General features: G+C 46.8%; 1 protein-coding gene across 4 annotated transcripts; it reads right to left on the bottom strand.

Annotated features, from left to right (window-relative positions):
* Positions 1–1,046: 1,046 nt before the first annotated feature.
* DDO (D-aspartate oxidase) lies at positions 1,047–23,588 on the bottom strand. Of its 4 annotated transcripts, XM_024551806.4 has the most exons (5): positions 23,480–23,588; positions 21,618–21,793; positions 17,618–17,726; positions 14,233–14,409; positions 1,054–3,876 (listed from the first exon to the last, which is right to left on the bottom strand). In XM_024551806.4, the coding sequence occupies exons 2-5, from the start codon at positions 21,787–21,789 to the stop codon at positions 3,309–3,311; spliced, it is 1,026 nt and encodes a 341-aa protein (XP_024407574.2). In that variant the 5' UTR covers positions 21,790–21,793; positions 23,480–23,588; the 3' UTR covers positions 1,054–3,308. The 4 variants fall into 4 exon arrangements, with proteins under 4 accessions (XP_024407573.2, XP_045044612.2, XP_053770044.1 ...); XM_045188677.3 differs by lacking the exon at positions 23,480–23,588 and having other exon boundaries at positions 1,048–3,876; positions 21,524–21,656; XM_053914069.2 differs by lacking the exon at positions 23,480–23,588 and having other exon boundaries at positions 1,051–3,876.
* Between the last annotated feature and the right edge of the window lie 760 nt (positions 23,589–24,348).

Raw genomic sequence — 24,348 nt, forward strand, 5'->3', positions numbered from 1 at the left:
ACAACCCAGGCATGTGCCCTGACTGGGAATCAAACCAGCAACCCTTTGGTTTGCAGGCCCATGCTCAATCCACTGAGCTACACCAGCTAGGGCTCATATGATAATGGTTTGATGATGATAAACTCCTTTAGCTTTTTCTTGTCTGGGAAGCTCTTTATCTGCCTTTCAATTGTAAATGATAGCTTTGCTGGGCATCAGCTAGCCAACCATGTCCTACTGGGCTATGGTCTTTCTATTCAACTTCTTCTCTCCCTAAGCGAATAAATCCTGAAAGTATATACATAACCTCTCTCTTCTGAAGGAGCACTGTGCCCACAACACCGGTGCCCTCAGAGCTGCCGCGTCGCTCCGGGTCACAGGAGCCGCAGGTCTGAGCTCAGGCACAAACACGAGACACTGTGTCAAACACAGGGGCTTAAGAATGAAATCAGTTGTTCCGCATGTTCAGAAGAAAAGAATGTAATGGTCTGTGATAGAAAACAGGGGGAGGGAACCACCTCAAAGTACACCATTCTCAGGCTTTAGCACAGACCACCAAAGACCTCCACTTAGACAGGAAATCTTTGTTGGGAGCGGGAAGTGGGACAAGGAAATAGGCCAACTGAGTGAGAACGGCAATGGTTATTTTTTCAGAACTTGCTAAAGCAAAGGTGCAGCCACCTTCACTCCAAGGCAGGCAGAGGAGTTGGGAGCTTTAGAGTGAAAAGCAGGGGACTTCAGGTGTGCCCTGATGGAGGCTGTCGTCCTGGGGAAGGTGCAGGCGGGCTAACTAGAATCACGGCGTCCTGTGTGACTGGTTAGGAGAGCATATTGAGCTTTCTCTGGCTGGTCCTGCATTACAAAGGGACAAAAATTAGGGGACCTGTCAGTTACTAATCAAGTCCCTCGCCATTTGGAGCCAATTGTTTCAGAAAAGATTGCTTAGCTTTCTGGGTTGGCACTTGAAATAGCAGTCTGGCTTCCTCCAAATCTGACCCAGAGCAGGCGACTCCCAGGGCTGGCTATTACAGATAACGGTTGGGTTTACTGGACAGGCTGTTGCATCTTGTGGGCCAGCGTTCTCTCTTTACATATGGTCTGGCCATTATCTGTATATTGTCTCTTATCTTTCAGACAAAGACAGATAGCGGCCTACAGGCAGTGGACCTACAGCCAGCAGGGTGATTCCCAGCTCTGGGAGACAGCTAATTCCTGTTGGCCTCCTTGACCAGAAGTGCCGGAGGACATCCCTGCTTCTGTGAGCACATCCCCAAGACGGTGCCCCCAGGAGCGAGAAAGGACGGAAAGGCGAGTGGTTGTGGTGGCAGTGGGGCCCTGTGAGGAGGCAGGAAACAGTGCTCAGGGATTCGCAGCCCTGGATGCCAGTTAGAACCCCATGGGCAATTTTGAACAAGTACTGATATTATGACCCACCCTCCAGAGCAGAGCTGGGCATCACTATGTTTCCAAAATTTCCCAAGTGATTCTCATGTGCAGCCTGGCATGGAAGCTACTGACAAACCTTTGAGAGACACTGGGAGCAAATACTGACCCATCAGTGAAACTGAAACAGGGCTAGAGCCCTAATTCACTTTCTCAAGAAGCCTCCAATCTTTCCATCTCGTAGTGTCGGGCGCCAGAAATGTGAAACACGGAGGGAAGCTAAACTCTGAGAGTAGCAAATAGACAATGTCATGGAGTGTGAGCCTAACTGCACGCGACGAAAAATGCAGTGGGATCAAACAAAACGGGGCCGAAAGCAACAAATACAAAGCACTTCAAACCACGATGAAAATGATGGAAAGATGACCGATTCTGAGAAGCATTCATTTTTATTTTTACCATTATTTTTACCATTCCTCCTTTAAAATGCCATTTTATCATAATGTGTTATTTCTCACAGATTTCATGTAATGAGAGTGTGTGTCTCTCTATTTTCAGTCTAAACTTGTACATTTGTCAACTACTTTACCCAGAATTCAGAACAATAGGCATTTGGGGCATATAAACTCAAAAGAATCACAGATTCACTCAACACACCTGATATCCCGTTTTTATTTCTAATCATTTCTAAATTTTCTAATTTACCAATTTATCTGAATTTGATACAATACCACCCCCTGGTGGAAATCCATGGAAAATAAGCCACATTCCAAAGTTTCTCTCTCTCCCTCTCTCTCTCTCTCTCTTTCTTTCTCTCTCTCCTCCCAACCCCCCACCTTTTATTCTCTCCCAGCAGAATTTTCTCTCTGAACAAAATTAGATGCAAAACTCAATGAACAAAACAGTAAAAATAAAGTTGTCCTAGGGGCTTTCTCTCTCTCACATTGTCACTCAGAATATCCAGAACAGAATCATCTCTAAACATACTCCATCTCCCCCCAAAATTAAAATTAAATTTAAAATCACCTCTGTTTCTCTAAAGCATCTTTATCTCAATAAATAGCACCTCCTTTACCACTCCCTCAGGCCCAAACCCACCCGAGGCTTCACAATGCACGTGAACGGATAAAAGGCTCAGAGTAGGCCCAAGTCAAGACACTGGTTGGATATATTTAATTCAGCAATTCCCAAACTCATTTTATCATGAGACACATTCCCTCCCTCCACAGTACTTTTTAATGACTTGCAGAAAAGTCTGGTTATATTTCATTCAGAATGATTGTTCCAGCTTAATTAGCAAATTAGCTCTTTGGCTGCAGATGCTCTTCAATCTTCAAAACTGCCTGGGCGCAGTCAGCCATACAACAAGCCAATGTATGGCCCTTGGAGAATTGGCCCCAGATACTTACTGAGTTAGTGCCAAGTCTGCAGGTAATTTCATCTGTGTCTTCTACCAGGAATACCGGGAATTCTCTAGCAGGAGCCGCGCTTTGTCTTCCATTAAATGTAACAAACGTGCACTGCGTGACCACCGTGGACTTTTAGTTACAGGGACTACAATGCTCATTCGACACAACCTGAGCATCACGGGCAGCTCAGGAACTGATAGTGATTTCAGTGATTTCCATATGTTGTCTCCTCCTGTGGATTTATGAGCAAAACTGTCCAAATCCCAACAGCTCCCAGCATCAATGTAAATTAGCACAGGTCCTTGGACACCAGATCTAAAAGTAATCTTTTTTACTCATAATCTCTATTTTTAACAAAAATAGAGCTTTATGTCCCATGTCATTAGTACTAGATGTAAGTCTAGTACCAGATTAGTACTGGATTAGATTAGTACTGGTCCTAAACCTACTCATACAGATTGTATCATTTCTAATTTTGAAAAGAAACTATATTTTGATCAACAGTCTCCTGGGTCATTTGCTGTCATTTTGCATCTCTTACAGCTTTGACGTGGGAGCGGGAGTCCTGCGGGCTTGCACACACTCGCTCAGCAGCCTGGCGGCCTCCAGAGCAGTGCCCCAGTGCACGGAGAAGCCCCCACTCCCGTGGCCATAGTGGTGGACCACAGGCAGCCTCCGGCCATCCCGGGCTAGAAGCTCTGTCTGCAGCCGAACATCTGCCCTGAAGGGCCTCAGGCCCACCTTCTCCCGTAAGTCCCAGGCTCCCTGGAGGGAGGGCTCCAGAGCACAGCATCGGGAAAGAATATCTCTGCTCATTTCTGCATCTGGGGACAGATTCCACTCTCCCTTTTGCCTACATCCACCCAGGGTTACGTTGGATGCACCGGGGTAAACATACGTCAGCCCGCTCCCATCTCGGATAAAATGCTTCACCCAGGGAGCCTGAACTTTGAGCACTTGGCCCCTCACAGGGAAAATCTCCGAGTCTCCCGCAAGCTGTCTGCTTCCAAGGCCTGAACAGTTGACCACAATGTCGAAGGACGGGTGAAGCTCCCACAGGTCTTCTATTCGCCGGGTGAGTATCAGGCCCCCACTTTCTTTTACCCTGGTGAGAACAAGAGACCAGGAGGTGAGCCTTAGCAGCAGCTTCCTGCTCCACCTCTTACAGGAAGTGCCCAAGGAGGTCAAATGCTAGCCATCGACTGCTTCACATTCTTGGGAACCTAAAGTTGAACCTAAATGAGAACCTATTTCAAAAATTCAAAGCCAGGGAAATTATATGCAGGGTGGGGCAAAAGTAGGTTTACAGTTGTGGGTGCATGCAACAGTTTACTCTTGTATTATTTATTAATTATTATATTATTTTCCATACAAATAACTGTAAAACTACTTTTGCCCCACCCTGTACTTTGTGTTCAGTAGAGTTTCTATATCATTTCAGATGCTAAATAAACACCAAGCTAATCTGGTATTTTAAATACCCAGATATTTCCTGTTTATGTCATTTACCTAGCACCTTAATTAACTGCCTTGAACTTCCTATCTCATAGTGTTAACTCTTGCATGTTCCTTTGTATTAGTCTGGTCTCCCTAACTCGATGGTTGGCGCAGGGGGTACATGTCCCTCCCCTTACATCTACCACAGGGAGGTTAGCATGAGAGCCTAATAATTAAGCATTATGTTCTGTGTTCCAGGCATCTCCCTTAGAACTCAGAATTATTCTTCTAACTCAGAAAAGTAAGGGAATTTGCCAGCCTTGGAATTTGAGCCAATTACTTAAACTCACTGAAATTGTTTCCTCAACCATAACCTAGGGATAAGAGAGCTGAGCTCACATGGTGTGTTTTTAAATGACAATATGTAACAAGTCCATAAATGTAAACGTCCTTTCCCATTTCAAGGGCACCTTGCTGGCTGAGCTATTGATAAAAGTCCACCCTTTACCTGGACTCTTCTTAAATCACAGTGGACGGGCTGCTGGGAAGCCCTGTCGGGCTTGCTGCGCTGGGTCCCTCCCAGGTCTCTGCCCTCAGGAGGACACTGAGGGACAGTTTCCAGAGACCAGTCACCTGCCATGTGACCACACGGTGATACTCAGTCATTGTTGTGTGACCTGTGGCCAAGGCGTTAAGATAGCACAAAAATGTAGGAGGAAACTGTACCTGGAAGCTGGCTGTTAAATTAGGTGACCAGGCACCTACAAGGCTGCCTTTATGACCATAGGAAGTAGTTATTCTGGAGGTCTTGAGTGACATGGTTGGGAGTATAAAAGCTTGGGGACTTTGTTCTTGGGGCTTCCTGCAACTGAGCAAGACCTCACCCTGGCAGGGAAAATACCATTGACCCAAGTACCCAGGAGGAAATGGGGGGTGGCAGGACTCAAGAAGCTGGGCTCATTGAACAGCCCCAGCCCAGTGTCCTCCGATCATCACCCTAAAACCCGAGTGTCCATTTTACCAAGCCTAAAAGCCAGCCAGCCCTCCCCTGGACCACATCAGCTGGATCCATAAACCAGGGAAATGACTGTCTTTACGGCCCTTCCTTGTACTCCCTGGGAGTCCCACTAGGCACTTGTTTACACACACACACACTGCACCTCCCTGGACCAAATGGGAGTCCCCTTCCTCCCCCCGCTCCCCCCCCCCCCCGCCCTTGGGAATAGAGGCGATATCCTGCACCCCACCTGCCATCCCTTGCCACAGCCCAGGCTGTTGAGACAGGAATCCTGGGCAGCACTAAAGGGGTAGGTGAGGTTTCTGGCCTGGGACCCATTGCGGGGAGAAGCACAGGGGACAGGTAGGTCCCTGGCAAGCTCCAGTACAAAGGGATGGAGCTGTTTTACAGCAGCACGCGGCAGGGGGGCTGCAGGAAAGAGGCGGGACCTTGGAGTGTGAGGTCAGGGCAGGAAGGGGGCGGGGTCAGCCCAGCAGGGGCGGGCGAGGCGTGCAGCAGAGCCCAGATACTGCCTGCAATCCTCCCGCACACACCTAGAGTTCGCCACTGAAACTCAGACCCTAATCGTTTTTGAAATCTAATGAGTAGAAACTGGGAAAAAGATTCTGTTTGTCATTTAAATTTTCTAAGCGCTTCCATCTTGCCAAAGGTAGACATTTTAACACTCCTTTGTTAATATTCTAACAGCCCATACCTTTATTCTGGGAATATTATCCAAATAGGTCTCTGAGTTACGTAAATAAAAGGAAACCCTCTTCCAAGGACCTAAGACAACTTTGGGGTGAGAAGTCCAAAAGTGGCTGTGTGAAGGCCAGAGGCTTCTCTGCAGACCAGATCGCTTTTGGAAAATCTGTGTCTGGGCCTAGGAGGGAGGAGAGGTGGGTACAGCATCCATTCCCGCAGCTGGCTCCTCAGACTGCTGGAACTTTCTCCATGAGAAGGAGAGGGCCAGAGACTGCGAAGACTGATTCTAAGAGAACAGGTGAGACGCACGCTCAGCAGGGCTGGATCCCCGGGGGTGGGTGCAGGGACATTTCCCCCCGACCTCTGCACGGAGCCTGGGACCAGAGACTGCTGAGGCAGGGTCTAGAGCTTAAAGTTTGTTGAGATGAAAAAAAAAAGCACTGAGTTTTGAGTCACCATCTGAGGATAACCTGGAGAAGAAAGAAACAGTGAAGAGCTAGAAAGCTATTGCTAAAGATGTGGAAGGAAACCAAGACAGCCAGAGAGGACCGGGTCGAGGACCGGAGCGGAGGGCTGGCTCTGCGAGATGTTGTGTATTATGTATGTGTTATTAAATGTAGTCAATTAGAAAACGTAATCAAGCCTTGCTTCAAGCCTGAAGCTTGTCGCCTTAACCGCGATCAGTCTATTAGTCTGAAAATGAAGGGAAACAAAAGGAAATTAATTTTAAAAATCTCAGTTGGCAAATAGTACCGTGCATATTGCTTCCCAGGAAAAAAATGCACTGTTTCTTCATAGGGACACCTAAGGCAACTATTCCTAAAATAGCTTCTAATACTTAAAATTACGGATAGGAGTATTTTGCATGTGTGGAATGTAAACAACTTGCACTTAGAGGACCAATGGTGGTGTTTTAAAAATATATCCAAAAATCATTTGAAACTTTCCCCTTCGAGGCTGAAGCCTGATTCCCCTCCCTTTGAATGTGGACAGAACTAGTCACTTGCTTCTAAGGAATAGACATAGAAGCAAGTGACTAGGTTCATTAAAAATATTTTTATTATTTTTGAAACATGATTCGGGATTTTCTTCTGCTGTAAGGCATGTTATTGGCTCAATGGAAAAATCTGAGCGAGATCTGTAGACTTCAGAAATGTACCTATGTTAACGGAATGCCCTCATACTGATTACTTGACCTTGGTTATGTAGGAGAATGTGTTGGGTTTGAGAAGTACATATTCAGCATTTGGGGTAAAAGGGCATTATATCTGCAGCTCACTCTCAAATGGTTTAGAAAAAAATGTATATTTAGAGAAAAAGGTGAAGAAATATGATAAATTTAAGATTTGGGGAATCTAGGTGAAAGATACATGGGACTTCTTGCATTTTATAGATAGTCTAATTTGTCTCATTTATAGTCTGTTTGACCTGAGACATTTTCTCATCTGATGCCCACATTCCTCACTCATTCCCTCATAATGCATATGCTAATAAAGTCAAATGCATTCTATTTCCCACTTCTCAGAATCTCCATCCCTGCCTTGGCCACTCCACAAACTGGTAGGAATCACTGTAGGCCCTGTTCAAGCCTGGAGCAGCCTCTGGTGTCTATGGGAAAGGGGACGTGGATGAGGCCCCCAGGTTTCGATGGGCAGGGTGGGAGCAGCCGTGCACGCTTGGTCAGGGACCAATTTCACCTCTGCCGCTGCCTGAGAGTAGCTGCAGAAGCCCCAGTGGAAAGGCCACAGTTACAGAAGCCCCCGAGGCTATTGCACACCACGCACAGCTTCCGTCTATTCCCTACCACACCTTGTTGCCATCATCAGAAAAAACAGACACCGTCACTTTCCAGCTTCCTGGCTGGTCCCCTCCCACTTCATCCTTGCATAGCCAGGGAGAAAGGGCAGTGCTCCCATTAGACCTGATCTGGGACCCTCTTTTCCCCTTGCTCCTCTGGTTCAGGAGTTGGGCAGCGGGTGACGACAGGGGGAGGAAATCCCTAAAGGTGCTGGGAAAGGAAGGCTGTGCTCTAGCAGGCGTAGTGTGTGTTGGGCGCAGGGGAGCAGAGGTCTGCTGTACACAGGGAGGGACCTCTGCAAGTCAGACATTCATAAGGCAGGGACAACCTGTCACATTCCTAATAGGTAGAACCCGTATTTCAGTGCAACCACTGAGAGAACTACAGGTGTTTCTTTCATAGGCAGTGCTGTGGGTCAGGCCAAGAGGGAGAACAGAAGATAGAGGAGATGGGAGACAGAGGGCCCTCCCAAGGAAAGTATCACAGGACTCACTAGATGAGTGGGAAGGACATACAGGGGGAGCAGCCACATGTGGTCAGTGCTGTGGTCAGTGGAGGCCTGATCAGGACCACAGAATACGGCGTGGCCTCCTGAAAAGTAAGCAATGCACATAAGTTACAGGGCTCCCCCGAGACAGACATGGGATACCCAGCTTTCTGGATGTCATCAAAGGCAGGACAATCCTGGGCCAGCTGGGATGATTTATTTAGTAAGATGCCTGGTGAGGAGACAGGCTCAGCTGACCTATTGCCTCTATGATTCATTTCCTGGAAGGGGCAAGTAAAAAGCAGCAGAATATGACTCCACTGGCCAAAGACATAAAACATGATCTGCTTGGCTGATTAAACCTCAGGGTTTTTGTTTGTTTGTTATGGATTTTATTGGAGACATATATTTTGAGAGGGAGATGAACCCTTCTGTTCTTTGAAAAATGATCCAATTTGTGGTTAAAAACATTTTTTTTTCCTTTTGTGGCTTGCTGAGTGAAATGCCTGTTTTCAAGTCCGAACACCATGCCTGAGCATTTACATTGTGTAGAAGGGGTGTAGGAGGCAACAAAACAGGCCTGGCGGGTGAGGAACAAGCAGGAATTGGGTGGCTTCCAGTGGAGGAGAGGTGGGGGCAGCCCACAGAGGGAGCCCAGGGGGTCCCACACCCTCACCAGGAGGCTGCCCTGCCCCCCACCTGGCCTAAATCCTTGGGCTGAAAGGTTTGCCTCTGGATTAGAGGAGTCCCTGCCCCACAGAGCCTCCCTCAAGAGGCAAGGGGACTTGTGGCTCTCTCCCTTGTCCGCCTTGGCCTTCTGGCCAGATGCCAGGCCCTGAGGGAAGGGGGACAGCCAACCTCCGCAGAGGAGGCCTCTGCACTTTTTCCATGCTGGCCCTATATCAGCTGCAGTGGGGGCATGAAGGGTCAGGGACCTGGGGGAGCTGACAAGGGGTGGGGTGGGTTGCTAGAATCTCATGCCCCAGCCCATTATCATGGTGGGTATGTATCTCAAACAAATGAACCAGAAAAGCCCCCACCCCAGACTCTGGGGATAAGAACATCCCCTCATGCCTCTCCTCCCTGACTCTGTCACCTAAAACCACAGCAAGCAGCGGGCTCCAAGGCCCGGACCCTAGCTTGCTGTTCATGAGGCCCGCTGGTGTTGCTCAGGAGGTGGCTGCCACTGGCACAAAGGACCGTTCACTGGGGTTGTTTTAAGTAAAGTGCGGGCAGCAGGCTTCCAACTAGTGAGAGGGTAGCAGGATCTTTCCCAGGCCTTTGTCCCGCAGTTAGAGATGAGGCCTGAAAATAAGGTTATTATGGAAATAAGGGGCCTGTTTTCTAGGAGGTGATACTTTAGAAGCAGACAGAACAAATCATCCAGATAACAATACAGTTGAGCCTTGAACAAGGTGGGGGTTATGGGAGCTGACTCCCATATAGTCAAAAATAACTTCTGACTCCTCGAAACTTAACTACAGTCTCTCAGTATCCATGGAGAATTGGTTCCAGGACTCCCAGCAGACACCAAAATCCGTGGGTGCTCTAATTCCTCACATAAAATGGCAGAGAACATTGCGTGGAGCCGGCCCTCTGCATCTGTGGTTGATTGGACCCACAGATGTAAACCCGGGGATATGGGGCATGCAGGGAAAAAGGCTGCATATACATGGTCCCATGCACTTCTACCCCGTGTTGTTTGAGGGTCCTCTGTATTTGTTTTGTGCGCAAATGGTTGAGGTGGGCCCCAGGGCCAAAACATTCATTCTCTGCAGAATGGGAGAAGAGCTGAGACTGTGGCCATACTAGGGACTGGTTGTCACCTACAATCCAGCATAGGGACAAGCCCACCCACCCCCACCCAGGGACAAGCTTCTCAGTGCCGAGGGCAGCCCCAGGCAAACTCCTCAGAAGAGGGGACACGGACACTGGGGGTGACACATGTCAACCCATCCCCACATGACAACCCATCTGCCACATCTCCAGGTGTCATGGGCCTTCAAGGTCCCTCCTTGCCCCATCAAAACTCCCCGTCTTCCAAAGATCTTATCTACTACTTGATCCTTAAAACACAATGAAAGCAACCTGTCCTCTCTCCCAGGGAGTTTCTGTTAAAGCCTTCTGTCTATATTGAATAGCCAATGCTTCAGCGAAAGATTAGGGGAAAGTCCTCACACCCTCACCCCTTGATGAGTACTCCCAGGACTCAGAACACGCCCTGGCTCATCTGAGCTGGCCTTCCTTCCTCTGGGTCACCTGGAGGACTCCACACTTGCCCTTCTCCAGCTGTGCGTAAGAAATGAGTAGGTGGGCTGAACCTCTCCCTTTACTTCCAACCTGTGAGCTGGGGATGCAGAATCCCCCATTCCCTCCCCATTTCCAGATCCTGCATCATCTCCTCTGATGGACAGACAGACCATGCCGCTGTGTGCACCCCTGAGCCCGAGGGGTGGACAAGGGAGAGCTATTTTCAGGGGAGAGTAGGGCTGGAGCTTGAGTGTACAGGCTAGGGTGCCTGCTGGCATGCACCCGAGGCCCCTTGCTGCCATTTTCAGGTGCAGCGCTCCCAGGAATCTAAGAATTCTAAATGTAAACTTGGCCTTCAGGTAAATGCAAAGCATATTTGTCAAGGTAAAAGGATAAATTATATCGTATTTAATGGTTCATTGGCTTGGTTGAGAACTTATAAATATTTATACATTCTCATGAGGGTTTCTGTTTTTGTTCTTGTCCCAGGCTGGACAAGGTAGAGAGTGTTCTGTCTGATGTTGGGTGTGTTTTCCAGATACACACCCAAAAGTACAATGGAGGGAAACTTCAGAGGACAGAGGGAAGGAAAAGGAAGGGAGAAAGAGTAAAGGCACTTTATTTCTGCACTGAGTCCATAAATTTCAACTGTGACATTATTTCAGGTTTCTATTAAAGACAAGATGGAGGGAAATAGTCATAAAAAGAAAATATTTTTCTTCTCAAAATTGGAATGTATAGAATCTTGTTGTGCCCAAAGGTAAGAAAATGCTTTTTTAAAAAATGCAAACGTGTCAAAAACACCCGGGAGTAACTCAAAGGGGTTCCCGTTGGCCAAATCTTGGACAATTTGAACATCAAAATAAATAATAAAAGTAATAGATCAAATCTATTGAGTAAAATGGGGATCTGTGATTCCATACTGATATAAGTAAATAGTTGAATAAGTAAATATAAGAAAAGAAAAAGTTCTATTTTTTATAGTAGAAAGCAAACTAAATGTGGAAGGAGTTAGAAAATTATCACTTGGCCGGCATTATAGTACTGATTCAGGCAGGAGGAATCAACAGATGCGAAAACTGGTAAGTGAATTTAGGCCATGAACGGATACCTACATACCCTCAGGGTGTGATCTGACAAAGCTTTTAGTAACTGCGAAATAAAGTTACCTGGCAGGCCAGGTGCTCACAGTCAACGTCACTAGAAGACTACAAATTGACACCGTGCATTCCCTGATATGATGCAATAAGAATTCCACGTTACCTCTATGGTGTCCCTCCAAAAACTCACAACTTCAATATAATCATGGGGAAAAATCAGGCAAACCCCAATTGAGGGACGTTCTGTAAAACAACTGGTCTGCCTTATTTCATGACCTTTAAAGGTCATAAAAGACAACGATAGACCACGGACTGCAAAGATGGGACTACTGAATGCAATGTGTGGTGTGCGGCCGTGGACTGGACTATGAACCAGAAACGCGCACATATTGCTATAAAAGCATTACTGGGACAATTGGCAAAATCTGAGTAAGATTGTACTATTATATCAATATAAATACCTGGGTTTGTATCATAGAAGTGTATTTACCTAAGAGAATATCCTTGTTCTTAGAAAGTACATGTGACAATATTTAGGAATAATGGGGTATCATGTCTGCAACTCACTCCTTGATGGTTCTAGAAAAAATATGTGTAAAGAAGAGAGAGAGAGACAGTAAAGCAAATGATAGGAATCTGGAGATTAGGTTACAAGATTTCACTCACTTCCCTGAGGTCTGGGTCCCTGGCTCTCCCGGCCCAGCCTGCTGGCCAGCCCCACCCACACAGAGAAGCCCCTGACAGTCTCTGCGATGGGAGCAAACACTCTGGGGGGGTTCCTCACCCACCTCTTCCCAATCTGCCAGGGACCACAGAGCGCCAGCCAGGATGTTATAGACCTTCCAGAACATGGAGCCAAAAGTCCAAGAAGAGGAAGCCAAGCAATAGATTTGGGGGTAATTATGAAACTTCAGCCCAAGAGGGCTAAAAATGCTAAAAATTATAATAAAATTCTCTAATGACACCTCACCTTTTATACCCATTATTTTGTACCCATTATTATTAATGGTCTTCCATTTTGTTTTTTGTCATAATTTTAAAATTAGGCAGCATGCTGACAGTAAAGCTTTGCCACTCGAGGCATGCTTACTGACTTCCGTACGTGAATTTAAGATAAAGTACACGACTCCGCAACTTTCTGTCACTAACGTTAGCACTTCCGATTTTTCTACTCATTTTTATAATACAAGGACAAGAAGGTAACACTGCACAGGACTGCCACCCCGGAAAGACGGCGAGGCTGCTAAAACCCGAATGCGGGCTCAGGAGCAACGCCACCACGGGCCGGCTCAAAATGTCCAGCTGGCAGCTGATGGTCAGGCGCAACCCTCACACATGAACGGTGGCGTGTGGGCCAGGGAACAAAGCACAGAAATGTGAGCTTTATGAAACTGGAACTTACAAACGGAAAATGGCCAATATCAATTACTGAGGGGCGCAAGCAAGAGCACTTACAGAGCTACAGAAATATAGCATGACGCTCCTGACCTGTCTGTGTCCAACGGACTTAGGTTTGCTCCTCTGTGCCCCCATTCAACTCTCCTAAATCTGTACTTAACCCTCCCCATATGTGTTACTGTAGTTATTAACCAATGTAAACATAAACATACATATATATATATACACACGCCAAACTAAGGTGGGGGAATGCTGGAGGGGGTACAGGGCAGAGGGGAATAAAGGGGAGAAAAAAAATGGGACAACTGTAATAGTGTAATCAATAAAATATATCTAAAAGAAAAAAAGAAAAATGATCACATTTTATCTTTCTTTTTGACCAGTTTCTAGCACAGTACCAGGTATACACAGGTGTTCAACACAGAACTATGGAATTAATGAATTATCTGAATCAATTATTCTATATCTTATATCGAGCCCAATCATTATTGCCCACTTACCTCAAGTCACCCTTCTAACATTGTACAGTAATTCACAGTGTTCCGATTCGTCCACCAAATACACAGATTTAGAGATTGAAAAAGCCAATGTCTAACACCCCGCCACATGCCTGCAATTTCTTGACTTCTATAGAGAGATTTATTTGATGTTTTTCAACTCAAGATGTTCTTGATGTGTTTCCTAACTAACTGGAAATAGCAAGTCCTAAAAACCAAGCCCAAATGCAAGTTCAAGGTATTTGGGCCTAAACTTGGTGAGGAAGCAATTACATAATTTAGGTAAGCCCTTAGTTTTAGAGTTCTTCTTTATAACAAAAGAAAATAATGAAGCTATAAATATGTTCTCACTGATGAGAAAAAATATTTAAAAAATAATTTATAATAAGCATAGGATCCTCTCATTCAAAGAACTAGAGTAAATCATCTAATTTTATAGCCGAAAGCATATTTTCCAAACCTCTCCATTTTATAGACGAGGAAACTAAGACACTGTCTCAATAAGTAGATTTTCCTGGCGTACGGTGTGGCGGGGTGAGCGGGAACCAATCTGTGTGTCAAGTGGTAGAAGACAGACAAGTCACCGCCAAAACAATGTGACTCACTCCTGGGACTCAAACACTGTCTTCAGACCATTCATGTCCAATGCCCTGACTTCTTGTGAGCAACAAGACACAACGCAAGAGCCTCAAGGGATCACAGAGAATTCTCAGTATATGTTTTATGAATAGCAGTTGAGCTATTTATGGCTATGCCAAATGAACAAAGCAGCAAAGAGCCATTTAAACTGACCTTTTCTGCAACCATGGGAGGTAGGCAGAACCTTCACATTTCAGGGTGGTAAACGCCTGACCGAACACATGTTTGGGAAACTTCTTCAGCTCAGCCTCAGTCATCTTTCGAAATCCCAGAACCACGTCAGCCCAGAACGGTGCTTCTTCCGTAGGAATGCTCTGAAATATCTGCCAGCTCAAAAATATTAGGCGAGTTAATTCCCTGAAATTTGGCGAATTAACACATTCCTAGTGAACCGCATGTGACACTCTCTAAATCACTGAAAAATCACACTTCCTATCACATACAGAGAAAAAGATCTATTCTTCCATTCTTTTGGGTTCATATAACTCAGTAGCTAAATTTAAAATGTTCATTATGGAGAGGAATAAAACATTTGAAAAGTAGTGTCTTTTAAAGATTGAATTTAATTTTCTTCTTTCCAAAAAACTCTTGCCTAGATTTTCTTATTTACTTATGAGTATGTGTATTTGAGGAAAGGATATTTTTCTGTGTTGCATACTGCTTTACATAAATGATAAGCAAACCATCAAAAGCTTAAAGGCTGGCCTCAATTCTGAACAAAATACCTAAATTGGAATGAGCAATGGTGGGGGTGCCGGAGGCCGGGGTGCAAGTTCTGACTTACATTGTAGGCTGTCCATCCATTAAGCTCTTGAGAAGAGAAGCCAAGAGTTGTGCGGAGGAGCCCTGGTACCATTAAGTCATGGTTGGGTGGATGGGGCTGTAATGGTCCTACCAATAGCTGCTAGGCATATGTTTGATTTATGAGTGTTGGGTTGTTTTCATCAATAAGAATAAATGTTGTAAATCATGGTTGCTCTAAAGTAGCCAGGAAAATCATGTGAGTGCTGTGCGAGCTGATGATGTGATATTAATGTGCCAGAATTTAAGTAATTCACAATTAAGTAATTACTTCAAAGCAGCCCCCATGGAAGGTGTACATGCTTGCTGCAGGGCGAGGCTGGGCCCTCTTGCTGTGTCATCTGCACACTCTCCCTGGGCTAGATTGCCCTCCTCCATTTCTTCCCCATCACCTATAGGCCAGACACTCAGAAGGCTTCATCTCCAGCCCACTTCTCTCTCGTGAGCTCCAAGTCCAGACACAAACCCACCTCGCCTGCCGCCCGTTGGATGTCTACCTCCATGTCTCATACCTCAACTACCCCCCACACTGCCCCTACCCCTCTCTCCAACTCAGAAAATGGGGCCCCTTGCACACAGGTGCTAGTGCCAGAAACCTAAAATCACCCTTGACGCTTTCTGCTCTCTCACCCCCTGCATGCCATCACCCGTCAGGGCCCATCCGCATCTCCTCTTCAGCATTTCCCAAATTCATCCACCCCACACCCTCACCGTCAATAGCTAATCTATCCCACCATCATGTCTTTGCACAAATCTGTTCTCCGCACTACAGACAGAATATTTTTGAAATGTAAATACGATCAATTATTTCAGTGTAAAATCCCTCGGTGGCTTCCCATTATGCTGGAATTTTTCAGTCCCTCCCACACACCACGGTCACCCCAGACTCAGGTCTATGCATGTGCTTTTCCCTCCACCCAGAGAGCTGCCTCCTCTGTCCAGGACCCCGTCTCTTCCCCCTTCACCTCTCCACCTCACCAGACTAACCTGCCCACATCTGAATGGTCTTCACTGAAACATCACTTTTTTCCTGGTGGCAACTCGTAAAATCCCAGAGCGAGCTTGTTCTCCAGACAAACGCTTCCGTAGCACCCCGCGCTTTTCCCTTGGCCACGCGTGTCTCGTCTGTGCTCAGCAGATTTAGGACGTTGCCCACAGACCATGAGCTACGTGAGGGCAGGACCACGGCGGGCTTTCTTAAAAATTCACTCCACACCTACTTACTGAGAATCTACTGTATGCCAAGCAGTATGTACGAAACTGCTCCTTTATACATCCCTGATACCTAGGACAGTACCTGATACTGATGAATGCTAAAAAGGTGTTTTGAAGAAGTGAATAGGTGAATAAGGCTATATGCTTAAGCCCCAGATGCACAGGACACTGTGACCTTGTCTGTGCTGGACGGATCCAAATCCTGTTTGGAAGCCAGTGGGGTAAAAACCATTCCTGTGAGGGAAATAAATCACTCTCTTTTAGAATAGCTTGAAGTACATTCTTTTTAATATCCTCAATGGTGTCGAAGCATTATTCTTGAAAGGATATTTGAATTTTGAACATAGCTGTCTTTTTAAAAAATTACTTAGAGCTGAAGTTTGTGAATTAGACTGGGCCACATCGGTTTTGGACAAAAACAAAGTGTGGCTGTATATTGATGAAAACCATTTTTCTATGTGGCTCATCAGAGAGCTTTGGAGACAGTTATAGTATCAGTCCATCTTTGGAAGGTAGAGAAGCGAAAGTTGCTACTTTGGACAAAGACTGTGGGAAATCAGTGGTGTCAACATCCTTTGGTGTTTGTGGAGGTGAGGGAGGGCAAGAGACGAGAAAGACCAGAAATCTCTTTCCAGAGGCAGATGTGTTCACCAGCAGAAAATGCCAGCACACAGCTTGATCTCAAAAGAGGAAAGAGGACACTTTGTGTTTTGTCTTGGTTTTTGTTTTAGAAATAACACAGAAGGTGCAGTGGATTTAAGAATTTAGCAAAAGGCAGCATCCCTCTGCTTTTCTGAAGGCTGAAGGGCATGACTGTGTTAAATCGCTGGGCGACATATACGTTAGGTCATAAACTGAAAGTGACAGAACGGTTTGTGATCTAATTTAAGAACTTATTGAAAGATACTGTCATATTTTAAGTGCTCGTTTGTGTTAGAAATGTTCCATGGGATTTATTTTTAAACTCCTTGTTGAACTGTGTGCCTCCAGGAATCAGATATGAAGAATCAGATGGGAGTGAGATTACCATTTCAGAAACATTTTTTCCCAAGTGGCACTTCAAAAGGTGACTTCAGGGACCTACAAAATTTATACTTGTGGAACACAGTATTCTCCAAGGACACTAAATACGTAAGATGTCCCTGTATCTCGGGGCTCTGCACCCATTCCAATGTCCCACCTGTTATGTTCCATCGGCCACACGATCCTCTCACAGCCCCCTCACTGCTTACCTGACACATTTTGTAGCCATAATTGCAAGTCACTGCAAAATCCCTGAGGAAACTCAAAATAGTATTTGTGATGGGAAACTGCAATGGTTGTTTATTATTATAAAAAAATCTAATACTGTAATTTGTCTTTCTTGAGTTCTTTGGAGTAAAGCCTAAAATGTTCCTCCAATCCTCCCACATCTAGGTCAGCACTCTGCTCACAGCAGACTCTCGACACTAACTGAGGCCGCACTCTGAGCTCTGTTCAGATCATTCTGAATTCTAAAATAACTTCCGCTTTGCTCTCTTACCCAGACACCAGATGCACGCCAGCCTCTCCAGCTTCTGCAGAATTGGCAACTGCAAATAGGTGTTCAAAGGTCTCTCTAAACCACTGCTTCTGCTTGTGAATGGGTGTGTCTGTAATCATGGAGAAAAGCAGAGTGGCACAGAAATGAAAACGATGATAATAGCTGGGCTTCAGATAAGCTCCTTCATTTAGATAAAGTACCACACGGTGGAGGATATATCTGCAACAAAACTTTTGAATATTGACATATGCTGTAGGCATCTGTCTGTGTAATGATTGACCCACAAAGTGGAAACCAATCAATTGGGGCAAAATCTGATAGGTGAGCCAGCTGGCAGGTGGACTTGGGATCCACATACATTCCAGAGGTCTTTGAATGAAGTCCAACCTGAGCAGAAGTCCATGCGTGGCTGAGGCATCCAGCAGGCCATACAGTTAAAACAATGGGAGAAAAAGAACCCAGGGCCACTTTCCTGGAGACTGAAAACATGGTGGATGACAAGGGAAGATCAGTGTGGGGGGGCCAGGTCAACCAGGACAGAGAACAGAATGCAAATCCATGGGAAGCCCAGGATTTGCATTCACCCTCCTGCTACAGGGAAACAAGACCTGTATTATGAAGTTATTTCCTCGGGAAGAGCTCCCTGTAGCCCCAGCCAGGGCTGCCATTTCTTCCAACCCTGCCACTCCATGAACTCATGGGCCAGCTTGGAGTAGCACCTCAGGTCAGCAAGGGTCTGCAGGACCACACCGGGCACCACCTCTCTGGCAGAGTCCTGTGGATCAGTGCTCTCTATGCCCCAGGCCTCCCTGCCAGAGCACCAGAGGTGGGACCCAGACGCAGCTTCTGGAAGGGTGCCAGGCCTGTCAGGGAGGAAGTAAGGGTCAGGGTTCAAGCCCCAAAATAAGAGTGTCCAATGCAGGTACAGAGAAATCCAACAGTGGGTAAAGTATTTGGCCCTCTGATTCCTGTGGAAGGGTCATGAGGGAAAGCCCAGGTCAGGCCAGAGACCAGGGCGCAGTAATACTGAGAGGCTTCCATGGGGGCAGCCACAGCAGAGATGAGAGAACTGAGGCAGAGAGGTTACTGGATCGGCTCTGCATGGAGGGATGTCCCTGGAGTTCACAAAGGAGGTGCGCAGGCCCCTGGAGTCATCCTGCTCCCCAGACAAAGCCTCCAGGCCAATGAGGGCATTTCAGTAGCAGGGTTTAAAACGTGTTACAGAGCCCACAAACATTTCTTTAGGAGTGGGCCTGGGCTGCCTTTAAACATGGGCCTCTGCGAACTAACACTGCATTCCAAAAGTGCAGACTGGGCCACCAGTGTAGAAATAAGGAAGAAATAAATAATAAGCTGCAACAAAAACTAAATTTGACCTCTAAGGATCAGACCCCAACAATTACAGCCAGTGTTTGGGGCTGTACTGAAATGCATTGGTCCCGTTCTCACCCCAAACCTTAACAATGAAATAGTGGCCGAGATCCGCCTGCTGCAGAAGTCATCCCAAAAGAACAAACAATTCCAGTTCAACAGTGGGCAGAGCAAGCTTGGTGAGCTACCTCACGTTCAAGTGCTGGGAAAAGGAAACTGTAGCTGGAGTGGAGGTAGTGACAATAGCAAGTACAGATAGAGCGCTCACTATGTCCCAGGCACTGTTCTAGGTGCTTTACCTATATTAACTCATTTAATTCTCACACGACCCTGTAAGACTGGCATGGTCCCCATATGGTGATGATACTCATGAGTGCAGAGGGTATTTACCACCAGACCTGGTCTGAAAGAAGCCCAGAGAGAAGACTGGAGTCTTTATCCAGCAATACCAGAGAGAGGCCCCTTTGCAGGGCTCCAACCACCCAGCCAGAGTGTGAGCTTGGGCCTTGATGGCCTGGATGAACTCTCAATGTGCCTCCTCCTCCTCAATGCATCTCCTCTGAAGATGATTCCACAACTATCAGGTTACCTTCTGGCCACTCACGGGGACCTGGTACAAGCAAGGGGGCTTCTGGAAAGGGGACACAGAACCCTGGTTACACAAAAGGCACCCACAGTGAACTGGTGTTCTGCAAACACACCAGGTGCCTGTGCCTGCTCCCTGCAAGGCAGCACCCAGAAGGTGCATCAGCATCACAGGTGCTGAGAAAGCCAAGTTTCTGGACCTGCAATGCCAAGGCCCCTGCCCTCCTTCCCCACCCTGGCAAAAAAAATGGGTTCATACTCTGTTAGATGAAACAGGGGGTCTCTGGGAAACACCAAGCACAGGTGAAGACAGGGATACAATACTGAAAACTAGAGGGTTAAGGAAACACATGCAAACCAGATGCTAAGACCCCAGCCTTCTTCCCCTGCCTTCAAGAATGTGGCCAGCCCAGGCTTTGCCTTCCCCAGCCAGGAGGCTAGAAGCCTCTTCTCTGAGGAACATGACCAGTCCGAGAAGAAAAACTTAAACATGATGATATCACAGGTTCCCCAACTAAACAGCTCTGCCACCACACTCCAGGGAGACTCAAGGCAGCAAACCCTACACAGCGCTCAAAATTCCCATTGGCTATTTACGGTCTCACTCTGAACTGTCAGCAGACAGGTAAAGATGACCGCTGGCCAGGATAACCTGCAACCTGAAAAATGAGAACATCCAACAAAGCGACACAACTTGGGACAACAGAAATTTTGCAGGGAGAAGAAACTTTTTAAACTATTATTACTATCTTTGTAAAGATAAGAAAAGATACTGCAACTATAGAAGACAAAAAGAATGCTATATCAAAGGAAAAGTCAGACAACAAAACAGAGCTTTGTAAAGTTAAAAATGCTATAGTTGAAATTAAAAATTCAACAGCAAGGTAAAAGGCAAAACTGAGGAAAATTCCCAGAAAGTAAAATAAAAGAGAAAGAGATAGAAATAGGAGTGAGGAGGGGAAACTGAGAGAACTGAAGGGCCATCCTGGAGGCACAAAAGCGACTCCAGAAAGAGAGTCAGAGACGTCATCGAGGGCAGAGGTCAGCCCCGGAGTGGTTCAAACACTGCTTCCTGGACTGAAGAACGTGTGTTTCCAGATTAAATAGGGCAATATTCAAAGTATAGATTGCTATTTTTTAACAAATCTTGGAACCACTTGATTGTTTAAACTATGTGCATGTGTAATTTTGATAAATAAAAACTAAAATTAAAGGGGAAAAGGACAGTGGAAATGAGAAAGTGGAAAGAGTGAGTATAAAATTGGCTGCAAAGTGATTTTGTTTTCGATTTAATGCTAATTCTTTTCTCCCGTTTCATGTGGAAAATCCTGAATGGAAAGGATACACGGACATGTTTTTAAAAATCAGTGCGTCTTTAGGCCTGAACACACTTTGATTGGTAGTTTCTATACTGGCTTAGAAGTGAGGCTCTCAGTCCCATTACACACAGGTGGGTTCTGGCTTGATCATTACTAGTATTGGCGGAAAGGCTTAGAGTTACCGATTGTGGTAGTTACTGGTGCTGTTCCCCAAATACTTCTGGCCATCTGCCTCCTGGGAGCCTTACAGAACTGCACTTCCGGGCCTCCTAAGGCTGAAGAGCATGTGAGTAGTGCTGGCCAATGAGCTCTCATCACAAGTGACAGAAGTCACTTCCTGGCCAGAGCACTTAACTGTGGAGGTGAGACCCCTAGAGTGAGACCCCTGGAGGTGAGACCTCCCTCCAGGTACAGATACTGATGACATTCAACACAGTGGCTGCTCCATCAGCTTGGGTCTCTGCTGATCCCTCGCCGATGCTCAATCAACATACAACATACACCATGAGCAAGAAATAAACCTTTGTTTCTTAAGCTTCTAAGTCTTGAAGGTTGGTCTTGTCTTACAGCATAACCGAGCTTTTCCTAACAGGTGGACCTATAAGATGTTAAAAGTTCACATTACACTTACGTGCACATCCTGCTGTCTTTGCCAACAGAATTCCGCTGACATCGTTCTACCTGACGTCTACCATGTCTGAGAGAGGAGCGAAAATCCCTCTCACCTGGATACACGTGGGGAATAAGTATTCCGGCGGCCACGTCACTCGTGGTATCGGGAGAGAACTTGTCTGAAATGACCGTGATGGAGCATCGTGGGACCAGTTTGGATAGGCACAGAGCGGTGGAGAGTCCCATCACACCTGCCCCCACCACGGCAATCCGGGCTGTATCCATGGGCCTGTGAGGAGAGAAGGTGTGAGCTATAAGCCTTGTGTCGGCGATTATTCCATCCAGGACAAAGTTTGTCCCTGAGGGTTCTTTCCTGAGGTCCACAGCCTCTCGGAGTAAGACCTTTCCTGTTGGCATTTCCCGTGGGATAAGGAGAGCTCCCTGTGAACTCTCTTTCTATTAAGTATTGGAGTATGGGCAATAAGGTCTCGATGGAGTTTTAGACAGAAGTGCAAAACTGGCCTGGAGTTGCCTTTAAAACACACAACAGGTAAGTAGGTTTGAATTTGGGGGGAGATTTCTACTCATTCTGCCCCCTTTCCTAAACCTCTTTCCCTGTGGGCAAGACCTAGGGAAGGTTAGTGAAATAAGCACGGTAGTAACAAGCAGCAAATATAACAATATTTAACAGAAAGTTTGAATGACTGAACCTCGGCACCTCCTCTCCTGCTGCTCACTCTAACTGAGGACCACCTCTCCCAGCTGCCTTCCCTGACTCCATCCCTGCTTTCCCACCTCGACATGCCCACCCTCAGCCCAACCCTACACCTGACCCCCGCCCCCGAGAGCAGGCTTCTCTGTAAGCTGGGGGGTGACCCACGGTCTCCTCGTCTGGACTCCCTCCTCTGTAAACCAGGCCACACGAATTCTTTCTTAGCCCCCATGGGTGGTAAATAAGAGAGACCCACTGAGTTCGCCTCATAAAGAGGGCTCTTTCTGAGAGTCTGTCTGGAAATGCAGCAGCCTGTGAGGGGCAGAAGCCTGAGCCCAGCACCCAGTGTGGGAACGAGAGGGTTGAGGAGGGCTCAACAACTCCCACCCTCTCACCACTGAGCCCTGCTCCCCTGTCAGCTTCTGTGTCCACCCAGGCTCCCTCCTCGTCCTCCCACCTCTGTCCCTGCACTCTAACTTTCCCTGTAGGTCTCAGGTTGAAACTCCAGAGAAAGAAAATGCAGTTAGCCCAGTTGGTCATTGCCGTTCCAATCAGACAGTGTTCTAGCACCAGGCCACCTTGCTGAGCTAAACCAGCCGGTATGTCTGCCCTCGGCACAGCTGCCCTTCTCTGTCCAGTCTGCGGTAGCCAGGGCATGTGATACAAACGGTGGCCACAAAATTCACCTTTCCTCAGGAGGAGGTGGGGCGTTCCCTCTGCTGTGAGCTGTCAGTGGTCTCCTCCGGCTCGGAAGATCTCTGACACTTTAAAGTCCTCCAGTGAGTTTTACTGCGTGTTATTTCTATTTCTCAAGCAGTATATGCACTTCCTCAGTCATTAGTTACTCTGACTGCTCCCCAACAGCCTGGCTCCCTAGGAAGGAGCAGTCCTGCCAGGGCAGACGGAGGAGAAGGCAGGGGCCCAGGACAAGGGGCAGACCAGTGGAGGGGGCAAGCCCGAGGAGTGTGCCCCAGAGGTAGAAGGCAGCCATCTATCCCTTTACTGGCTTTCCTCTTTCACACTGGCCTCCCTGCCCGACCACTTTCTCAAAATAGTTCTCATAATCTAAGTTGAGAAGGAAAAGTAATTTGTGACTGAGAATAACCAGCTGCCAGGGAGAAGAAATGTGAACCAGCAAAGGGGGTTCAGCCTGGCCCAGCTGCCTGTGAATCCCTGCCACCTGATCCCACTAAGACATGGCCCCCGGAACTCCCCGAGCACTACAGCGTGACCCCTGAGCCGCAAGCAGGAGGATTCAGGTACCTGTCTCTGGAAAAGCGGCCTGGAACTCACGGAAGGCTCTGGCACCACCACTTGTTTTCCCAGTGAGAGGTTGGGCTAGTGCCCTGAGAGACAGAGGGAAAGCAAAACTGCCTCCCATTGGGGCAGTTATTAAGGACACTCCCCTTAGTCTGACTCTCCATTGGTCCACATGCCTGTGTCTCTGTCACTTACTTCCCTGGAGAAAGGAGCCACTGACCTCATCTTGTAAATCGTGCAGCTGAGGTTCTGCCAACCCCTAGAAGTGGGTCTACCCTTAGCAGCTCTTCTCTGTCTAGTTCACAAACCCTTCATCTGGCCTCCAGCCTGGGATTTCTCCAGCTGATTTGTAGGCATGATAAATAAGGGGTGAACCTGTCCAACTCCCAGCAAGCTCAGCTAGAAGCAAACCCTGGTTTCCTCGTTTGGCTGCCCGGAGTTAGCTGCCGTCTCCCATGGGTGTCTGGCTTTGCTGGGTCAGCTGTGCTGGGGGAGGGGGATGAGGGTGTGAGGGCAGAATAATGTTGTCGATCAGTTAAATGATGACCTGATTGCAGTTAGAAAAATTATTTAGGAGATAATGTAGGATAAAAACCAAATGATTCTTTAGTCCACATATTGAAATATTTGCTGAGTGTGTGGCAGACACTTACTTCACGGTCAACAAGTTTGTTTACAGGAAAGCAGTTTGAAGTATCAAAATAATGATAATAATATTGCCTTAGCCATTTGCTAGACACATGCATGACACCATTAACACAACCACCCTGTGAGGTAGCTACTATTATTATCCCCATTCTACAGGTGAGTCAACTGAGGCTCCAAGAGAGTAAGGAAGGGCCCGGGGTCTCTCACATGGCAAAGCCCAGTCT

Source organism: Desmodus rotundus, chromosome 11, assembly GCF_022682495.2.
Source record: "Desmodus rotundus isolate HL8 chromosome 11, HLdesRot8A.1, whole genome shotgun sequence".
In the NCBI taxonomy this organism is placed as follows: Eukaryota; Metazoa; Chordata; class Mammalia; order Chiroptera; family Phyllostomidae; genus Desmodus; species Desmodus rotundus.

What these genes read in the sequence shown, in the direction of transcription:
- DDO (XM_024551805.4), bottom strand. Translation starts at nt 17,973, where the DNA reads ATGTGGATCCCAAGTCCACCTGCCAGCTGGCTCACCTATCAGATTTTG. An exon ending in GGCGTGCATCTGGTGTCTGG is followed by an intron (nt 14,410 to 17,617) that starts GTAAGAGAGCAA and finishes AATATTTTTGAG; the next exon opens with CTGGCAGATATTTCAGAGCA. An exon ending in CTCCCATGGTTGCAGAAAAG is followed by an intron (nt 3,877 to 14,232) that starts GTCAGTTTAAAT and finishes TGTTCTCACCAG; the next exon opens with GGTAAAAGAAAGTGGGGGCC.